The 18448-nt window shown below is 44.7% G+C and overlaps 1 protein-coding gene across 1 annotated transcript in view; it reads left to right on the top strand.

The window, feature by feature from the left end:
* DSCAM (DS cell adhesion molecule) overlaps positions 1-10442 on the top strand; it is a 350956-nt gene extending 340514 nt beyond the window's left edge. The window contains 1 exon segment of the mRNA XM_030915322.1: positions 9945-10442. Coding sequence (XP_030771182.1) covers positions 9945-10297 — 353 coding nt within the window. The 3' untranslated portion in view covers positions 10298-10442.
* The last annotated feature ends 8006 nt before the right edge of the window (positions 10443-18448 follow it).

Genomic DNA, 18448 nt, shown 5'->3' with positions numbered 1-18448 from the left:
GTTTCTTTTGCTGTGCAGAAGCTCTTTAGTTTAATGAGATCCCATTTGTCAATTTTGGCTTTTGTTGCCATTGCTTTTGGTGTTTTAGACATGAAGTCCTTGCCCATGCCTATGTCCTGAATGGTACTACCTAGGTTTTCTTCTAGGGTTTTTATGGTATTAGGTCTAACATTTAAGTCTCTAATCCATCTTGAATTAATTTTCGTATAAGGAGTAAGGAAAGGATCCAGTTTCAGCTTTCTACTTATGGCTAGCCAATTTTCCCAGCACCATTTATTAAATAGGGAATCCTTTCCCCATTTCTTGTTTCTCTCAGGTTTGTCAAAGATCAGATGGCTGTAGATGTGTGGTATTATGTCTGAGGACTCTCTTCTGTTCCATTGGTCTATATCTCTGTTTTGGTACCAGTACCATGCTGTTTTGGTTACTGTAGCCTTGTAGTATAGTTTGAAGTCAGGTAGCATGATGCCTCCAGCTTTGTTCTTTTGACTTAGGATTGTCTTGGCAATGCGGGCTCTTTTTTGGTTCCATATGAACTTTAAAGCCGTTTTTTCCAATTCTGTGAAGAAACTCGTTGGTAGCTTGATGGGGATGGCATTGAATCTATAAATAACCTTGGGCAGTATGGCCATTTTCACGATATTGATTCTTCCTATCCATGAGCATGGTATGTTCTTCCATTTGTTTGTGTCCTCTTTTATTTCACTGAGCAGTGGTTTGTAGTTCTCCTTGAAGAGGTCCTTTATATCCCTTGTAAGTTGGATTCCTAGGTATTTTATTCTCTTTGAAGCAATTGTGAATGGAAGTTCATTCATGATTTGGCTCTCTGTTTGTCTGTTACTGGTGTATCAGAATGCTTGTGATTTTTGCACATTAATTTTGTATCCTGAGACTTTGCTGAAGTTGCTTATCAGCTTAAGGAGATTTTGGGCTGAGACAATGGGGTTTTCTAAATATACAATCATGTCATCTGCAAACAGGGACAATTTGACTTCTTCTTTTCCTAACTGAATACCCTTTATTTCTTTCTCTTGCCTGATTGCACTAGCCAAAACTTCCAACACTATGTTGAATAGGAGTGGTGAGAGAGGGCATCCCTGTCTTGTGCCAGTTTTCAAAGGGAATTTTTCCAGTTTTTGCCCATTCAGTATGATATTGGCTGTAGGTTTGTCATAAATAGCTCTTACTATTTTGAGGTACGTTCCATCAATACCGAATTTATTGAGCATTTTTAGCATGAAGGGCTGTTGAATTTTGTCAAAAGCCTTTTCTGCATCTATTGAGATAATCATGTGGTTCTTGTCTTTGGTTCTGTTTATATGCTGGATTATGTTTATTGATTTGCGAATGTTGAACCAGCCTTGCATCCCAGGGATGAAGCCCACTTGATCATGGTGAATAAGCTTTTTGATGTGCTGCTGAATCCGGTTTGCTAGTATTTTATTGAGGATTTTTGCATCGATGTTCATCAGGGATATTGGTCTAAAATTCTCTTTTATTGTTGTGTCTCTGCCAGGCTTTGGTATCAGGATGATGTTGGCCTCATAAAATGAGTTAGGGAGGATTCCCTTTTTCTATTGATTGGAATAGTTTCAGAAGGAATGGTACCAGCTCCTCCTTGTACCTCTGGTAGAATTCAGCTGTGAATCCATCTGGTCCTGGACTTTTTTTGGTTGGTAGGCTATTAATTAGTGCCTCAATTTCAGAGCCTGCTATTGGTCTATTCAGGGATTCAACTTCTTCCTGGTTTAGTCTTGGAAGAGTGTAAGTGTCCAGGAAATTATCCATTTCTTCTAGATTTTCTAGTTGATTTGCATAGAGGTGTTTATAGTATTCTCTGATGGTAGTTTGTATTTCTGTGGGGTCGGTGGTGATATCCCCTTTATCATTTTTTATTGCGTCTATTTGATTCTTCTCTCTTTTCTTCTTTATTAGTCTTGCTAGCGGTCTGTCAATTTTGTTGATCTTTTCAAAAAACCAACTCCTGGATTCATTGATTTTTTGGAGGGTTTTTTGTGTCTCTATCTCCTTCAGTTCTGCTCTGATCTTAGTTATTTCTTGCCTTCTGCTAGCTTTTGAATGTGTTTGCTCTTGCTTCTCCAGTTCTTTTAATTGTGATGTTAGAGTGTCAATTTTAGATCTTTCTAGCTTTCTCTTGTGGGCATTTAGTGCTCTAAATTTCCCTCTACACACTGCTTTAAATGTGTCCCAGAGATTCTGGTATGTTGTATCTTTGTTCTCATTGGTTTCAAAGAACATCTTTACTTCTGCCTTCATTTTGTTATGTACCCAGTAGTCATTCAGGAGCAGGTTGTTCAGTTTCCATGTAGTTGAGCGGTTTTGATTGAGTTTCTTAGTCCTGAGTTCTAGTTTGATTGCACTGTGGTCTGAGAGACAGTTTGTTATAATTTCTGTTCTTTTACATTTGCTAAGGAGTGCTTTACTTCCAATTATGTGGTCAATTTTGGAATAAGTGCGATGTGGTGCTGAGAAGAATGTATATTCTGTTGATTTGGGGTGGAGAGTTCTATAGATGTCTATTAGGTCCGCTTGGTGCAGAGATGAGTTCAATTCCTGGATATCCTTGTTAACTTTCTGTCTCGTTGATCTGTCTAATGTTGACAGTGGAGTGTTGAAGTCTCCCATTATTATTGTATGGGAGTCTAAGTCTCTTTGTAAGTCTCTAAGGACTTGCTTTATGAATTTGCGTGCTCCTGTATTGGGTGCATATATATTTAGGATAGTTAGCTCTTCCTGTTGAATTGATCCCTTTACCATTATGTAATGGCCTTCTTTGTCTCTTTTGATCTTTGATGGTTTAAAGTCTATTTTATCAGAGACTAAGATTGCAACTCCTGCTTTTTTTTGTTCTCCATTTGCTTGGTAGATCTTCCTCCATCCCTTTATTTTGAGCCTATGTATGTCTCTGCATGTGAGATGGGTCTCCTGAATACAGCAGGCTGATGGGTCTTGACTCTTTATCCAGTTTGCCAGTCTGTGTCTTTTAATTGGAGCATTTAGTCCATTTACATTTAAGGTTAATATTGTTATGTGTGAACTTGATCCTGCCATTATGATATTAACTGGTTATTTTGCTCGTTAGTTGATGCAGTTTCTTCCTAGCCTCGATGGTCTTTACATTTGGCATGTTTTTGCAATGGCTGGTACTGGTTGTTCCTTTCCATGTTTAGGGCTTCCTTCAGGGTCTCTTGTAAGGCAGGCCTGGTGGTGACAAAATCTCTAAGCATTTGCTTATCTTAGCATTTGTAAAGGATTTTATTTCTCCTTCACTTATGAAACTTAGTTTGGCTGGATATGAAATTCTGGGTTTAAAATTCTTTTCTTTAAGAACGTTGAATATTGGCCCCCACTCTCTTCTGGCTTGTAGAGTTTCTGCTGAGAGGTCTGCTGTTAGTCTGATGGGCTTCCCTTTGTGGGTAACCCGACCTTCTCTCTGCCTGCCCTTAAGATTTTTTCCTTCATTTCAACTTTGGTAAATCTGGCAATTATGTGTCTTGGAGTTGCTCTTCTCGAGGAGTATCTTTGTGGCGTTCTCTGTATTTCCTGAATTTGAATGTTGGCCTGCCCTACTAGGTTGGGGAAGTTCTCCTGGATGATATCCTGAAGAGTGTTTTCCAACTTGGTTCCATTTTCCCCCTCACTTTCAGGCACCCCAATCAGACGTAGATTTGGTCTTTTTACAAATCCCATACTTCTTGCAGGCTTTGTTCATTTCTTTTTCTTCTTTTTTCTTTTGGTTTCTCTTCTCACTTCATTTCATTCATTTGATCCTCAATCGCTGATACTCTTTCTTCCAGTTGATCGAGTCAGTTACTGAAGCTTGTGGATTTCTCACGTATTTCTCGTGTCATGGTTTTCATCTCTGTCATTTCATTTGTGACCTTCTCTGCATTAATTATTGTAGCTATCAATTCTTCCACTCTTTTTTCAAGATTTTTAGTTTCTTTGCGCTGGGTACGTAATTCCTCCTTTAGCTCTGAGAACTTTGATGGACTGAAGCCTTCTTCTCTCATCTCGTCAAAGTCATTCTAGCTCTGATCCGTTGCTGGCGATGAGCTGCCCTGCTTCTTCCCCATCTTTGTGGTTTTATCTGCCTCTGGTCTTTGATGATGGTGATGTACTGATGGGGTTTTGGTATAGGTGCTCTTCCTGTTTGATAGTTTTCCTTCTAATAGTCAGGACCCTCAGCTGTAGGTCTGTTGGAGATTGCTTGAAGTCCACTCCAGACCCTGTTTGCCTGGGTATCAGCAGCAGAGGTTGCAGAAGATAGAATATTGCTGAACAGCGAGTGTACCTGTCTGATTCTTACTTTGGAAGCTTCCTCTCAGGGGTGTACTCCACCCTGTGAGGTGTGGGGTGTCAGACGGCCCCTAGTGGGGGATGTCTCCCAGTTAGGCTACTCAGGGTTCAGGGACCCACTTGAGCAGGCAGTCTGTCCCTTCTCAGATCTCAACCTCCGTGTTGGGAGATCCACTGCTCTCTTCAAAGCTGTCAGACAGAGTCGTTCACATCTGCAGAGGTTCTGCTGCTTTTTTGTTGTTTTTCAGCTGTGCCCTGTCCCCAGAGGTGGAGTCTACAGAGACAGGCAGGTTTCCTTGAGCTGCTGTGAGCTCCACCCAGTTCGAGCTTCCCAGTGGCTTTGTTTATCTACTTAAGCCTCAGCAATGGTGGGCGCCCCTCCCCCAGCCTCGCTGCTGCCGTTTTGGTTAGATTGCAGACTGCTGTGCTAGCAATGAGGGAGGCTCCGTGGGCCGTGGGATCCCTCCCGGCCAGGTGTGGGTATAATCTCCTGGTGTGCCCGTTTGCTTAAAGTGCAATATTGGGGTGGGAATTACCTGATTTTCCAGGTGTTGTGTGTCTCAGTTCTCCTGGCTAGGAAAAGGGATTCCCTTCCCCCTTGCACTTCCCAGGTGAGGCAATGCCTCACCCTGCTTCAGCTCTCGCTGGTCGGGCTGCAGCAGCTGACCAGCACCAATTGTCTGGCACTCCCCAGTGAGATGACCCCAGTACCTCAGTTGAAAATGCAGAAATCACCAGTCTTCTGTGTCGCTGGTGCTGGGAGTTGGAGACTGGAGCTGTTCCTATTCGGCCATCTTGTTCCGCCTCAATTTATTTCTTAATGACAACTCTGTTAATGTTTTCATCAATTTTTTTTTTTTTTGCAAATAATTAACACCTAGTTAGAGAAGACTGAAGAATAACTACCATAAAGGAACATAAGTAATTTTCAATGCCATGAAGTTTCATAAAGTCTTAAAAAATCAAATTATTTCATCTTTCAGGAACAAAGCTATTCTAGATGGCAAGATATTCCTGAACCCTCCACATTAGTGTCTATAATGGGTAGGCCTCATGCAATTATATTTTTATAAGCCAGAGTTCAGATGCATCAAGTTACCAAAACCCATTTTACAAGAATGCCAAATTATGTAATTTCTTCCTATAAGAATGTTATGGGCCAGGTATGGTGGTTCACACCTGTAATCCCAGCACTTTAGGAGGCTGAGGTGGGCGGATCACCTGAGGTCAGGAATATGAGACCAGCCTGACCAACATGGAGAAACCCCATCTCTACTAAAAATACAAAAATTAGCCAGGTGTGGTGGTGCATGCCTGTAATTCCAGCTACTTGGGAGGCTGAGGGGGGCAAATCGCTTGAACTGGGAGGTGGGAGTTGGAGGTTGCAGTGAACCAAGATCGCACCAATGCACCCCAGCCTGGGCAACAAGAGCAAAACTCCATCTAAAAAAAAAAAGAATGTTATGGCCCATTTATTGTCTAGGTATTTATTACTGAGCTTCCCTTGGATCTAGTTGACAGTAGGAAGCCAACGTTGAATTAGAATTGCCTTTAATTTCAGCGAGCCCAATCCAGTGTCGCTGGGTCATTTAGTGAATTACATGCTGCCATTCCCAATGAAATCATATAATTACTCATCATCACTTAATAGAATAAAGACATCCTGAAAAAGCTAAATGGAATTTTGAATCATAAATACCAAGGGGTGCAACAATGTAATAACAGAAGGACAAAGAAATCATTTGGTGGATTTCCCAAAAATAAGGTCATTACTCCTGTTGTTGGGGGAAAAAGGTTTTCAGGAAGGTTAATAACATTTTGACTCCTCATTTAAATTGTATAAAATGCATTTTTACGGCTTGACTTGGCCATATTTATTTTTAGTTCTCTTATACTCTCTTTTTTTTTTGGAAATGGAGTTTCATCCTTGTTGCCCAGGCTAGAGTGCAATGGTGCAGCAACCTCCGATGCCCGCGTTGAAACGATTCTCCTGCCTCAGCCTTCTGAGTAGCTGGGATTACAGGCGTGTATCACCACGTCCAGCTGATTTTTCTATTTTTAGTAGAGACAGGGTTTCACCATGTTGGCCTGGCTGGCCTTGAACACCTGACCTCAGGTGATCCATTGCCTTGGCCTCCCAAAGTGCTGGCATTACAGGCCAGTTCCCTTATATTCTTGAATAGTCCTTTCCTTCTGTTATGCTGGTTATTCTTTTTCTGTGGGTAAGCTTGAAGTGTTTCCTAAGGTTCAGGCTTTAAGCACTATCTAAACACACATCACTTCCGTTGCCCCGCTAGCAGGGCCACTGGCTAATGACAGCCCTTGCTTGGCTCAGGTGGTCTCAGATCCCTTCAGCCTGCACCTTCAGGGCCTACAGGACCACAGGGGCTGGATGAGGAAGGCTCAATTAACTATTGTTAACATACAGTAACATAAGGAAAGCAGGGAATATTTTGAAGCAAAAGAAAAGAATATTCAGTTACTTTAGATTCAGAAAATGAGCGATGAGTCATCCTAGTGCTACGTTTCTACGATAAAAATACCTACTAGATATCTTGTCTTGAATGTCCCCAGCTGCATCAAACTCAGCAGGTCTGAAACTAAACCCTTCATCTTTTGTCATCAAAGTACAATCTTTCCCCTGTACACCTTTTCACAGTTAGTGGTTTCACTGTCCACAGAGTTTCCTGAGCTTAGAGCCTGGGAAGGAGTCGCCCCTAACCCCTTCCCCTCTCTCACCACTCCCACTTGTCATTGACTCTGAAGCCGCCTTTCTTGGGCCCCCTTTGTATCTCACAATTTAATTCCCTCTCTTACATCCCGCAGCTTCTCCTGAGCTCAGACCATTTTCATCTCTCTCTCCCTGCATATCCTTTTCCCTGGGCCCTCGCTCCAGGACCACACACCACCAGCCCATTCTCTAGCCAGAGTTTTGCACCTGGTATGACATGAGTTATAGGTGTGCCAAGACAGTGAGTCCTTCAGACCTCAAGGTGGCCAGAAGCAACTCCTTGGGCTCATCCCAGTGTGCTGCACAAATACCCCTTGTCTGCCTATACCTCAAAAAGATAAAAGTGGGAAGCACTGGGCTGGAGAATGCACACTGCCTATACCAAAACAGCAGAAACTCAGACCCAGCGTCAGTCCAGCTCAAGCCAGGCAGCGTTGGTTGCAAAGTGGACTTGGTGGCTGGGCCCTAATTGTGCTCATGCACTGCAAGGGGGTGATGGGATGCTTTAAAGCCTTGAAACAGGGCCCTGAAGATGGGAATGAGAAGGAGTCAAGGCCAGGTGGCTCATGCCTGTAATCCCAGTGCTTTGAGAAGTTGAGGCAGGAGCATTGCTTGAGGCCAAGAGTTTGAGACCAGCCTAGGCAACCAAGAAAGACCCTGTGTCTCCAAAATATTTTTAAAATAATAATAATTATCCAGGCACAGCAGCGTGAACCTGTAGCCCTAGCTATTCTGGAGGCTGAGGTGGAAGGGTTGCTTGAGCCCAGGAGTTTGAGGCTGCAGTGAGCCATGAATGCACCACTGCACTCCAGTCTGGGCAACAGAGCAAGACTCTATCTCTTGTTGTAAAAAAAAAAACGGAGTCAAGAGATACTTTGCCAGTAGAATTAACCTGGAGAGAAAGGTGTCAGTGTCACCTCTGAGGTTTCAAGGATGGAAGGATGGTGATAATGTTACACAAGATGGAGCACACAGGAGAGAAGCAGCATTTGGGATTGAGAGGGGATGGAGTTGGCCTTCATTAAGTGAATTGGTAGACTGTGGTATTTAGAATTCCAGACGGACACTCGTGTGGAAATGCCTAGCAAAGCACCTGAAAGTCTTATCTAGGGCTCAGGAGAAAGAGCAAAATGGAAAAGATAGATGGGAAAGCTATTTATAAAGAGATGAGGAAAGCAGCCAAGCCTTTCGAGAGAGGGCTGAGAGCAGGCCACTGGGCATACTCTGTAACATTTAGAGGAAAGACAGAGAAAAGGATCCAGTCAAGGAAAGTGAGAAGGGGTGGCCAGAGATGTAGGCAGAGATCTGGAAGACCACAGTGCTCTGGCAGCTGAGAAGGCCAACAATAAAAATTTCAACAGCATCAAATGCTATAGTAATGCAGGTAGGAAGAGGGGACCAAGAGGAAACCAGAGAATTTGGCAATGAGAGGTCAGAGTTGACCTTTCAGTAGTTGATGGTGAAAGAAGCTGTGTCAGTTCAGGTTTTCTGAGAAGCGCCTATCAAGACAGATTAGACACGCAAAGAATTTATTGGCGAAATTCTTGTGAAGAACGAAGCAAGAGGAAGCAGGAGGTGGCGAGGAGAGTCCAGGGACCATAACAGAGGTCTGACACCTGTGAGAGGAAAAGGGGACGGAGAGATTGGTTGGAGGCACCTCAGGCTGCAGTGCACCTCTGAGAAGGCTGCAGTCAGGCTGATGGGGCATCCCTGAGCAAAGGATGCCTGTTAGGGAGATCCCGTACTAGGCGGGGACGGCCATGAGGAAAGCCCTGTCATGCTTGTCATTGGCTTGCAGCATCCCAGAGAACTGATACCTCCCTGCCTGCAGCAGATGCTCTTGGTTTGTTTTGGTTTGGGTTTTTTGTTTGTTTGCTTGTTTTATTGTTTGTTTTTGTTTTTTTGAGTCTTGCTCTGTCACCCAGGCTGGAGTGCAGTAGCATACTTTTGGCTCACTGCAACCTCCTCATCCCAGGTTCAAGCAATTCTCCTGCCTCAGCCTCCCCAGTAGCTGGAACTACAGGCACCCACTACCATGCCTGGCTAGTTTTTGTGTTTTTAGTAGAGACGGGGTTTCGCCACGTTGGCCTGGCTGGTCTTGAACTCCTGACCTCAGGTGATCCTCCTGCCTCAGCCTCCCAAAGTTCTGGGATTACAGGCGTGAGCCACCATGCCCAGCCAGCAGATGCTCTTAAAGGAGACCTGAGGTTATGTTTACATGGCACCACAGAAGCCAGAGTGACGTTGAGCAGAAAGTAGAAATGCTAGAACTCTGGTCTAAGCTGCTGTCATCTCTATACACAGCATGGCTGAAACAGAAGAGCCACACAGAGGTTAGCAGGTAGGCAGGGCCTGGTAAGGAGGCCATAAGCTGTGGCACTTTCACCCAAAGCCATCATAAAGACCCATAACTAAGTGGCTGGCCAAGGTCACAAGGTTTCATAGAATTGCCAAGACGAGAGCCACCTGTCCATCATTCTTCCCTTGACATCCCTGGTCTCTCCTCCAACCCTGTGCTCTCCCCACACTTCCAATCACATGCGGGATTTAGTCTATCACCGTTCGTATACAGTGGACGCTGTTGCCTTTGATGTATGTTTTTCTGTCAACGATGGTGTTTTGAAGGATTCTGTTACCCCCATTCCTCCATTTCTGTACAAGTAAGTTAATACAAGTAAGTACTGTAGGAAAATGAGCTCCTCACGTGCCTAACAAAGGTGGGAGGACGATTCCACCTGTCTTTGTGGTGAGCGCTGATGGAGGATTTGAGAAAAGCACCTGTGTGCAGCGGCGTTCTCCTCTCTAAAACCCGCATGGCCACCCGCATGCACACAGGGTATTCTGCCGGTGTTTACCAAATGACGCCAACTAACTACCCTGTCTTTCCTTCTAGGTGACCTCATACATTTGCCTCCATACCTTAGAATGGACTTTTTGTTAAACCGAGGTGGTCCAGGCACCAGCAGGGACCTGAGCTTAGGACAAGCATGCTTGGAACCTCAGAAAAGCCGGACCCTGAAGCGCCCCACGGTCCTGGAGCCCATCCCGATGGAAGCCGCCTCCTCCGCCTCCTCCACGAGAGAAGGACAGTCGTGGCAGCCGGGGGCCGTGGCCACATTACCTCAGCGGGAGGGGGCGGAGCTGGGACAGGCAGCTAAAATGAGCAGCTCCCAAGAATCACTGCTCGACTCCCGGGGCCATTTGAAAGGAAACAATCCCTACGCAAAATCTTACACCCTGGTATAACAGACAGCATGACTGGACAGCGGTTGTAAATACAATTCAAACAATTCAATCAAAGCTACCTTTTTTTTACGGAATTCCAATATTTATAATTAAAGAAAATTGCCAAAATATATTAAAAAAAAAAGAGAGAAAATACTGAAACCACAGACAGTGCAAAGACTCTCCTGCTTTTTTTCTGTCTGAGTGTGAGCTCCATCTGCCTGGGCATCTGATTTTTTGGGAAAGAAGTCCAGTTTTATGATCTTCACAGGCTATTGCATTTTTACTGATTTTCTACAAAAGTGCATGGGGGGATTCATTAAACCTTCTGACTGGAAGTTCTATCACACAAGAGGCAAGAAAGAAAACAGGGTGGGGGGGAAATTAGCCTATTTGTGATTTTAAAAGGAACACCGATTTGCGGGCAGGGGAAAACTCCAGTCACGTTTGCACACCTTTCTTTCCCATTAGAAACCGGGCTCTCAATTTGGTCTTCTTTTGTTGTTAATTAGGATGAGTGCCGTCAGTGAAGGGGTGGGGGGGAATCAATTTTAGTTTCTTTTTTAATTTAATGAGACACTCTTTGCATTTTGTCTAAGCGAAATAAAAAAGAAAAGGTTGTCTGCCTTTATTTCCATGTCTGCTTCTCTCGTCTTCTACCAATGGCCTGGTCCTTCTTCCCATTGGTACTTCTGTTCGGAAACACCAGGCCTGAACCCAGAGCTCAATTCAATAAACCAGAGTCGATAGTAACACCCTGAACTCCTCAGGAATCTCCAGGAAGCACAAAGAAGGTGTAGCCCCTGCTCTCAAACTGGAGAGGACAAAATGCAGGCTGGTCTCCACTGCAACCAGAGCCCAGCCCAAGTATTCAAAGCCCCTCGCAAGGCTCTGCCCCTTGCCTGCCCATGGCCAGGGTTCAACTGACTGTGACCTATGGGCCAAATCCAGCCTCCTGCTGTTTTTTTAAATAAAGTTTTATTGAAACAAGGCCACATACACTATTTGCTATTGTCTATGGCTGCTTTCATGGCACAATGGTAGAGCTGAATAGTTGTAACAGAGATGGTATAGCCTATGAAGCCTAAAATATTTATTACCTGGCCCATTACAGGAAACATTTGCCAACCCCTTGCTCTGGAGTCTGAAATGTAGCCTCAGCCTGGGCAAGATCATGCATCCTACCCTGCATGACTTTTCCTATCTCCACTATGCCTGGTATCCAAATTTGTGATAGACCATCTTAATAAACATTGCCTCAATCCTCTGTAACCAGAGGAAAGTGATGTTCCTCTAAAATCTAAGTTTTTAGTTTCTTTTCCCTCAGTTTATCTCCCATGTGGCTCATCCTAAGAGAGAATTTACTCATAAATAGTTGGAACTGCATTCTCTATCCCACAACCCTCACACGGTTTGCTTTTGAAAGAGGATGTAATCCTCCCCTGGCTGCAACACTCCATTCCAGGCTCATTTCCATAAAAGTGAAAGATAACCAGATCTTCCTGTCAGAGATTTGGCATTAACCAGAAAACATGATCAAACATCCGTGACTGCTCAGTCTCCCAGGCCGAAGATTCTCTACAGGCTTCTATTAAGGCCACCAACATAGACTGGTGCCAGTTATTACCATCTTGGGAACGCATTCAGAAATGTCTTTCTTTCCCTCCCTCCCTCCTTCTTTCCCATCCTTTCTTCCTTCTATTTATTTTCCAGGCAGGCCCATCTGCCTGCTTAGATTCAGTGACACAGAATGTGTCCAAGACCATGTCAAGACCACCTGCTGGTGCTAGTGTGAGATGACTCCATGAATGTGAGGTGTGCATCCATGGTTTCAGAATTTAATCCGTGTTGACATGTACTGTTTGCATATTCTCAGACTGTTCTTTTTTTTATGCAAAAGAAATGAAATGCTACTTTCTGGGCAAAAAAAATAAAAGTCTATCTTTCATCAACCTAAAACTTCTATATCCCCCAAACATAGAAGTTTACCTTTTTAACATTTTTCTCTCAACCTGTACAAAAATAAAAAAAAATTCTACATTGTGTTTGCCTCTAGAATGGATTGCTTTCAAGACTCCTGCCTTAAAAAGTACTCATTAAAATCAGTTCAACACACAAACAATTGTCTCAAAAGATCACCTCCTTCCAGTTCAGACAGGGGTCTATGATTACTGTCTTCCAGGGGCTGCAGATTAAAGGGTAGTGTATACTAAAATGACTGTTATTGACAGTAATAATAATTGATTTTCCTCTGGACCTCTACCTGTCTGATTTGTTTTGTGGAAGTCATCCTATTAACCCAAGTCTGCACACAGATTATTCTATATTGGAATGGTGAAACTCAAATTCTCTATCCTCTGGTCAATATCTATAGGGTACGTGGACAATAGCTATTGGGTCAGTGGACTGGGTTTCCTCCTCAGCATCCATCTGGCTGGCAGCCTGAAAAATCCCCACCCTCCTGGACTAAGCAAGGCCTTCTCTTAATATGTAGCCAGTAAGCCACGCAGCACTGAGCACTCACAATGTCTCCAGGAGCCTGGTGTTTCCATCCCATTCACATCTGCCTGATGACTGCTGTCTTGCATCCACGTCCACTGTGTCTACCTGTGAAGAGAAGAAGGTGGAACAGTTGAGATGGCAAAAGATGGAACAGTGCCATGACATGAAGCTGGTCACCAGCTACACTGGATAAGCTTTTATTCCACCCATCGTCTTTGGGCCCTTGCTGCAGAGACCCTTGATACTACCTTACGACACAGAAAACACACTGTTGCTTACATTGCTCTTTAAACGAGCAGGAGATCACCACTCAGTAAAGGTCCCTCTGGTCTGGTGTCATGATCCCTGAATCACTCATATGCCAAAAGTTTTATGCAACTTTTAAGGACATGGCTGAGGCCTTCTAGAGAAGCTCTGGAACTATATGAATCAATTTCCAGCAATGACACACCGGCTTCTGGAACTGGAATAAGACTGGGAACTAAAGGACTAGTGTGTTAGAGGCCACCTACTCACCAAAGGTTCAAACGAACCTAACAGTTTGTCCATAAAAGTCCTCTTTTAAATCTCTAAAGAACGTGGTAGAGAGTATCTCAGCTCTCTGAAGAGCACCTGGAAAGACTAAATATCCTCAGTTTAATATCCAGAGCACCCGAGGCCCATGTTGCTTCTCCACCCATTATTCCGAAATGGTCCATGAGAGGCAGTCGAGTGTGGCTGCAGTGAATGAAAGATTTTCTGCAGATCTTGGAAACCAAGCTGTTGTAATCCCTAACAAAAGTTTAAGCCAGGAAGGAATCTTCAGACCTGCATAAAACCTGTGTCTGTTTGCTATGGGATGTTTGTTAGCTTGAGGAGGAGACTTGTGATGGCAGGGTCACTGAGTAGCCTGAAGAATATGTGGCACTGACGAGCCAGAGCTACAGCAGGGGCCAGATGGAACTGTGGACAGGATCCTCCCTGAACTCCTCACCCCTTGGCAAGCAGGGGTTGAAGATTGGATGGGCCTGATGATAACTTGGGTCACCTGAGTGCCATCAAGCATAGGAGTGGGTGTACTTGTTGTGAGACCATCCCCCATGGGTCATTGCATTTGTGCATGTCTCTTGAGCAGAGGCTTTGATGGCTTCTGTTCTGTACTGTTTTTGCAAGGATGCTTGCATAGCAGATAGCCTTGGAAGATAGAGATAGTGTGTCATTGCTGGGCAGAAGGCAGATTTGTTGGCTGACCTAGATAATAAAAACGATGTCTCCTTCTGAGGCAAAATTTGGGCAGGCGTACCAGCAGCCCCCTTCCACAGTTTCTTAGGCATTAGATACAGCCAATCAGGAGCCACAGCCTCACTGGTCCCTGTCTAGAATCTGGGTGGTCTGGGACAGCCTCCCTCAATTCCTTCATCTTTGGTCTAAGTTCATCTTTTCAATGAGGGCCTCCATGAGCACCCTGTTCAATGCCACAGCTCCCCCAGGATTCCTGCCCCCATGTCTGCTTTAGCTCTTGTCCATACCCTTATCATCTAACTTGCTCTGGAATTTATTTATTCGTAATGGTTATTCTTTGTTACCTATCTTTCCTCTCAAGAATGTCAGCTTCACAAGAATAGAATTCTTTGTTTTGTTTACTGTCTCCACAGTTCCCAGAAAAGTCCCTGGCACACAATAGGCATCTTACAAGTATTTGTTGTCTGGGAAAAAAAAAAAAAAGTTTGGGGTTTCCTAAGCTTAGAGCTCCTCAGCTATGACACAAACCCACTGCGTGCACAGCATCCACCTGAACTGCTCTGAATCACACCAGGGGCCCTGCAGGGATGGGGAGCTGGTAAGAATATGGCTCTCACACTTACTGCTATACTTTGAGTAATGATATCCTCAATCTCTGACCCAGGAGTCTCGTGCCTTCTGCCAGCATCTATGAAACCGAGACAAGCCAACTTGGTAACTCGCAAGAAAGGTAAAAGTCCGAGGCTTTCTACCATCCTCAACAAGCACAAACCAGACATGGGCAGCAGCAGCTCCCTCCCCCACTCCCCAGAGGGACAAGTCACAGCTTAGACTCACAAACTTTTTGCGATTTGGTGGGAATGGTATTTTTTTTTCTTTCTCTCTCTTCTCAATCTCTCACCATCAAAAAGAAAGAAAAATGGAAAACTTGGTAAAAGTGACTTTCAGCACATGGCAGGGGGTGCCTGTTTCATCTCTCAAGACCAGCTTGACAAAGCCAGAAAGCCTTTTGTGTCCCAGAAACTTCAACCCCCCTCTAAGAAGAAAAGATAATGTTTATCATCTTCAGCACTGGATCTCCCAGAGTGCTGGACTCTGCCTCTAAGAGATCATCTTTCCATGGAGAAGAAAATACCTGCCATGTACATTCATGTGTGTGGTGGCACCAGGGGCAAGGGGTGCTCCAAGGGTCCTTGAGGACAGCAGTGCTGGACCAGACTGCAACCTAGGTGGGTCACCATGTCCACTGGACATCAGAGGGCATCACAGCCAAAGGAGAGGTGACATTCCCAGTCATGCTGTGTGTGCCTGCAAGGGTTTTATTCTCAAGCAATTAATTCAATGTTTGCCTCAATGTTTCATTCTCTGAGATTCCCCTAAGGGTGACCACCTCACTAAATAGAGGGGACTGTCCCCTTGCTACTCTGTGAAGCAATGTTTTAGCAGTCTATTAAAAAGATGCTTCCTGTTTCTAGAGCTGAAAGTATAAGTGTCTTATAAAGGTGCAGCTTCCTAGATGGCAAACTGATGGTGTGGTATCCTGGTTCAACCCCCAGGTACGGAAAACCAGGCCTCTCACCCTGAGTGGAAGCACAGTCGTCCATGCAACTACTGCTAACACTTGGTAAAACACAAATCCACTACATTCTTGCAGCACGTCAACAACCCCTCAACATCTGCTTCCCCATCCAGGGTGAGAGGTGGTTCTGTCACAGCCCAGGAAGGTGACTAATGACAGTTCTAAGAGATACACTCTGCACATGCCAAGTGAAGCAACAGCCAGAGAAAGATACAGCCACTAGAACTGATTTTACCTCAATCTAGTATCAGCCCAATCCTGTTTCTATTCCTCTGTTAAGGCATGTGATGAGAGAACATTCCTGTCTCATTGAAACTTCTACTTCTCTTCTCCAGTTGATTCTCTTTGAAAGGCCTCTCATCATCTTCGAGTGAGCAGACAGCATTCTGTCCACTTCTGTAGCAAAAGTTAACCCTCAACACCAAGGTGCTGACATTTCCAGGAAGAGGACTGGGAGTTCTTTGCATGGAGCCAAGAATAATGAAGATGCTTCCAAATGGAGTTACAGAGCACCTGGCAAGGGGACATTCTTGCTGCTATGGAAGTAACTGGAAAAGCTTCTAGTGTCCATCTTGGTCAAGGTCCATTCTTAGCTGTTTGCTTACCTGCCTCACATGTCCATTCTGCAGCATGTGAAAATTGGGCTTATTCAATGACCTAGGATCACAGGAAAATTTGGGATGAGCAAGGAACATAGCCTAATAGGAAGAACACTGCACTGAGAGGCTTATTCCAAGCACCAGCTTCTCAGCAACAAGTCAGGAGGTCTCACAAAAGGCCATCTGGTTGGACATCAGTAAACAGACCTGAGTGGACCAGGAGGACTCTAAGGCCCTGTTTGCCCAACAAGGAGATGACCTTTCTCAGTACCAACCTCACTGGGCAAATATTTGAGCTCCTTAAAAGTGTGTGGTGGGGGGTAAGTTGAGGCTGCCTTTCATTTATTTTTTGTGCTCCTAGCACCCTGCACAGGTATCAGCCCAAACTGGTGAAAAGGTGAATGTTTACGAAGAATGTGACATGAAAGTCAGTGTGGAGAGATGTGTTGTGGAATGTAGAAAGGGAGTTTCTCCATGTCTATGAGCTCAGTGTATAAGGCAGACTTTTATGCTTTTAATAAACTCCTAAACTCACCTAATTATTTTTGTGTGTGCATTTTATCCTAGAGGGAAAAGGAAGTTTAAAAGACCAACCTGATCATGTGTAGGTTTCAGATGCTGGAGGCTTCATGTATGTTGCACAAAATCTCACGTGCTGCTGTTGAAAAGATAGACCTTCCCTCAGGTCCTTCTAAATAAAAACCTCTCCTTAGACAAAGCTCTACCTGAACATCCTCTCGAGTAGATTTCTAAATTCATGCTGGTGGCTCCTGTGTGAGAGTCAGCAGAAAACTGCTTTCTGTTGTTGTCGTCATTGGTAAAAAGTCTGAGGGTCTCTCCGTAGGGGGCATGTCCCCAGTCCCTCCCTCTTCCAGACCCTGCTCCTGCCATAGTACACCCGACAGTAGGCCCCTCACATTTCTCATCCTTGGAAAGGTGAACCAAGTGACCATTGCAGGCCTCTGGGGAGCCAGCACATTGGATGCCAACCCAGGCAAACACTTAGGGACCTTTCCAAGCGCCCAGCCCATCTCCTTCCCTCACTCTCAGCAGACAGACACCCCTGACATCAAAGGCCATAGTGTATCTTCCCTGTTCTGCCCCCACCACCAAACTCCTCACAGCCACCTCCTTCCTGACCCTGCCTCTTCCCATCCATAACTCCTCCTTCCATCCATAACCCCTCCCTCCATCCATACTCTGGATCACAGCTGCTCCCAACTTTACAAAACTCTCACCCTCCTTTCTATACCTGGATCTCATCTCATACCCATGTGTGAAGACATTCAAGTCTCCCCCATCAGTACAAAAGCCCCCCACTTTCCCTGCACTCACTGGAGACACTGTCCTATGTCTCCCCTTCGGTCTTAGTCCATTTTCTGTTGATCATAACAGAATACTTGAAATGGTTTATGAAGAAAAGGAATTTATTTCTCAGAGTTATAGAGTCTGAGAAGTCCAAGATCAAGCGGCCATATTCAGTGAGAGCCATGTTGCTGACGGGGACTCTCTGAAGGGTCTTGAGGTGGAACAGAGCATCACCTCAGATCTTTTTTTTTTTTTTTTTTTTTTTTGATGGAGTCTCGCTCTTGTCACCCAGGCTGGAGTGTAATGGCGCAATCTTGGCTCACTGCAACCTCCACCTCCCTGGTTCAAGCAATTCTCCTGCCTCAGCCTCCCAAGTAGCTGGGACTACAGGTACGCACCCACACACCCAGCTAATTTTTGTATTTTTAGTAGAGACGGGGTTTCACCATGCTAGCCAGGATGGTCCTGATCTCTTGACCTCGTGATCCACCCACTTCAGCCTCCCAAAGTGCTGGGATTACAGGCGTGAGCCATTAGCAAGGTCCTCTTTCTCCAAAGTACCTTCAAAGGTGTATGTTCCCAGAGTTGCAACCTCAGTCCTGTGCATTACTCACCCTGGGCAATGTTAGCATTTTGTCTTCAATCACAGCTTTAGTTACTGTCTATATTCTGATGACTCCTAAATTTAAATCTTCAACCTGACTTCTCTGAGCTTCCAGTCCACATTCAATAGCCTCCAGACATCTCCACTTGCCCATCCATGTAAAGCTCAAACTGAACCTAATCAACACTCATAACTACATATGACCCCACAACTCCTGGATCCCCTCTTCCTGAATCTGTATTGCAATAGATGGCATTACCATACCACTCAGACTGACTGACAACTGCAGGTGCATGAAAACCCAGCTCCCTGGCATCAAGGTGGAACAAAGTCTGAATTTTTCCAGACTTTCTTCCTCT

The sequence above is a fragment of the Rhinopithecus roxellana genome, chromosome 13, assembly GCF_007565055.1.
Source record: "Rhinopithecus roxellana isolate Shanxi Qingling chromosome 13, ASM756505v1, whole genome shotgun sequence".
Classification (NCBI taxonomy): Eukaryota; Metazoa; Chordata; class Mammalia; order Primates; family Cercopithecidae; genus Rhinopithecus; species Rhinopithecus roxellana.
The sequence above is the reverse complement of the archived record's forward strand: the minus strand, read 5'-3'. Positions and strand labels throughout refer to the sequence as shown.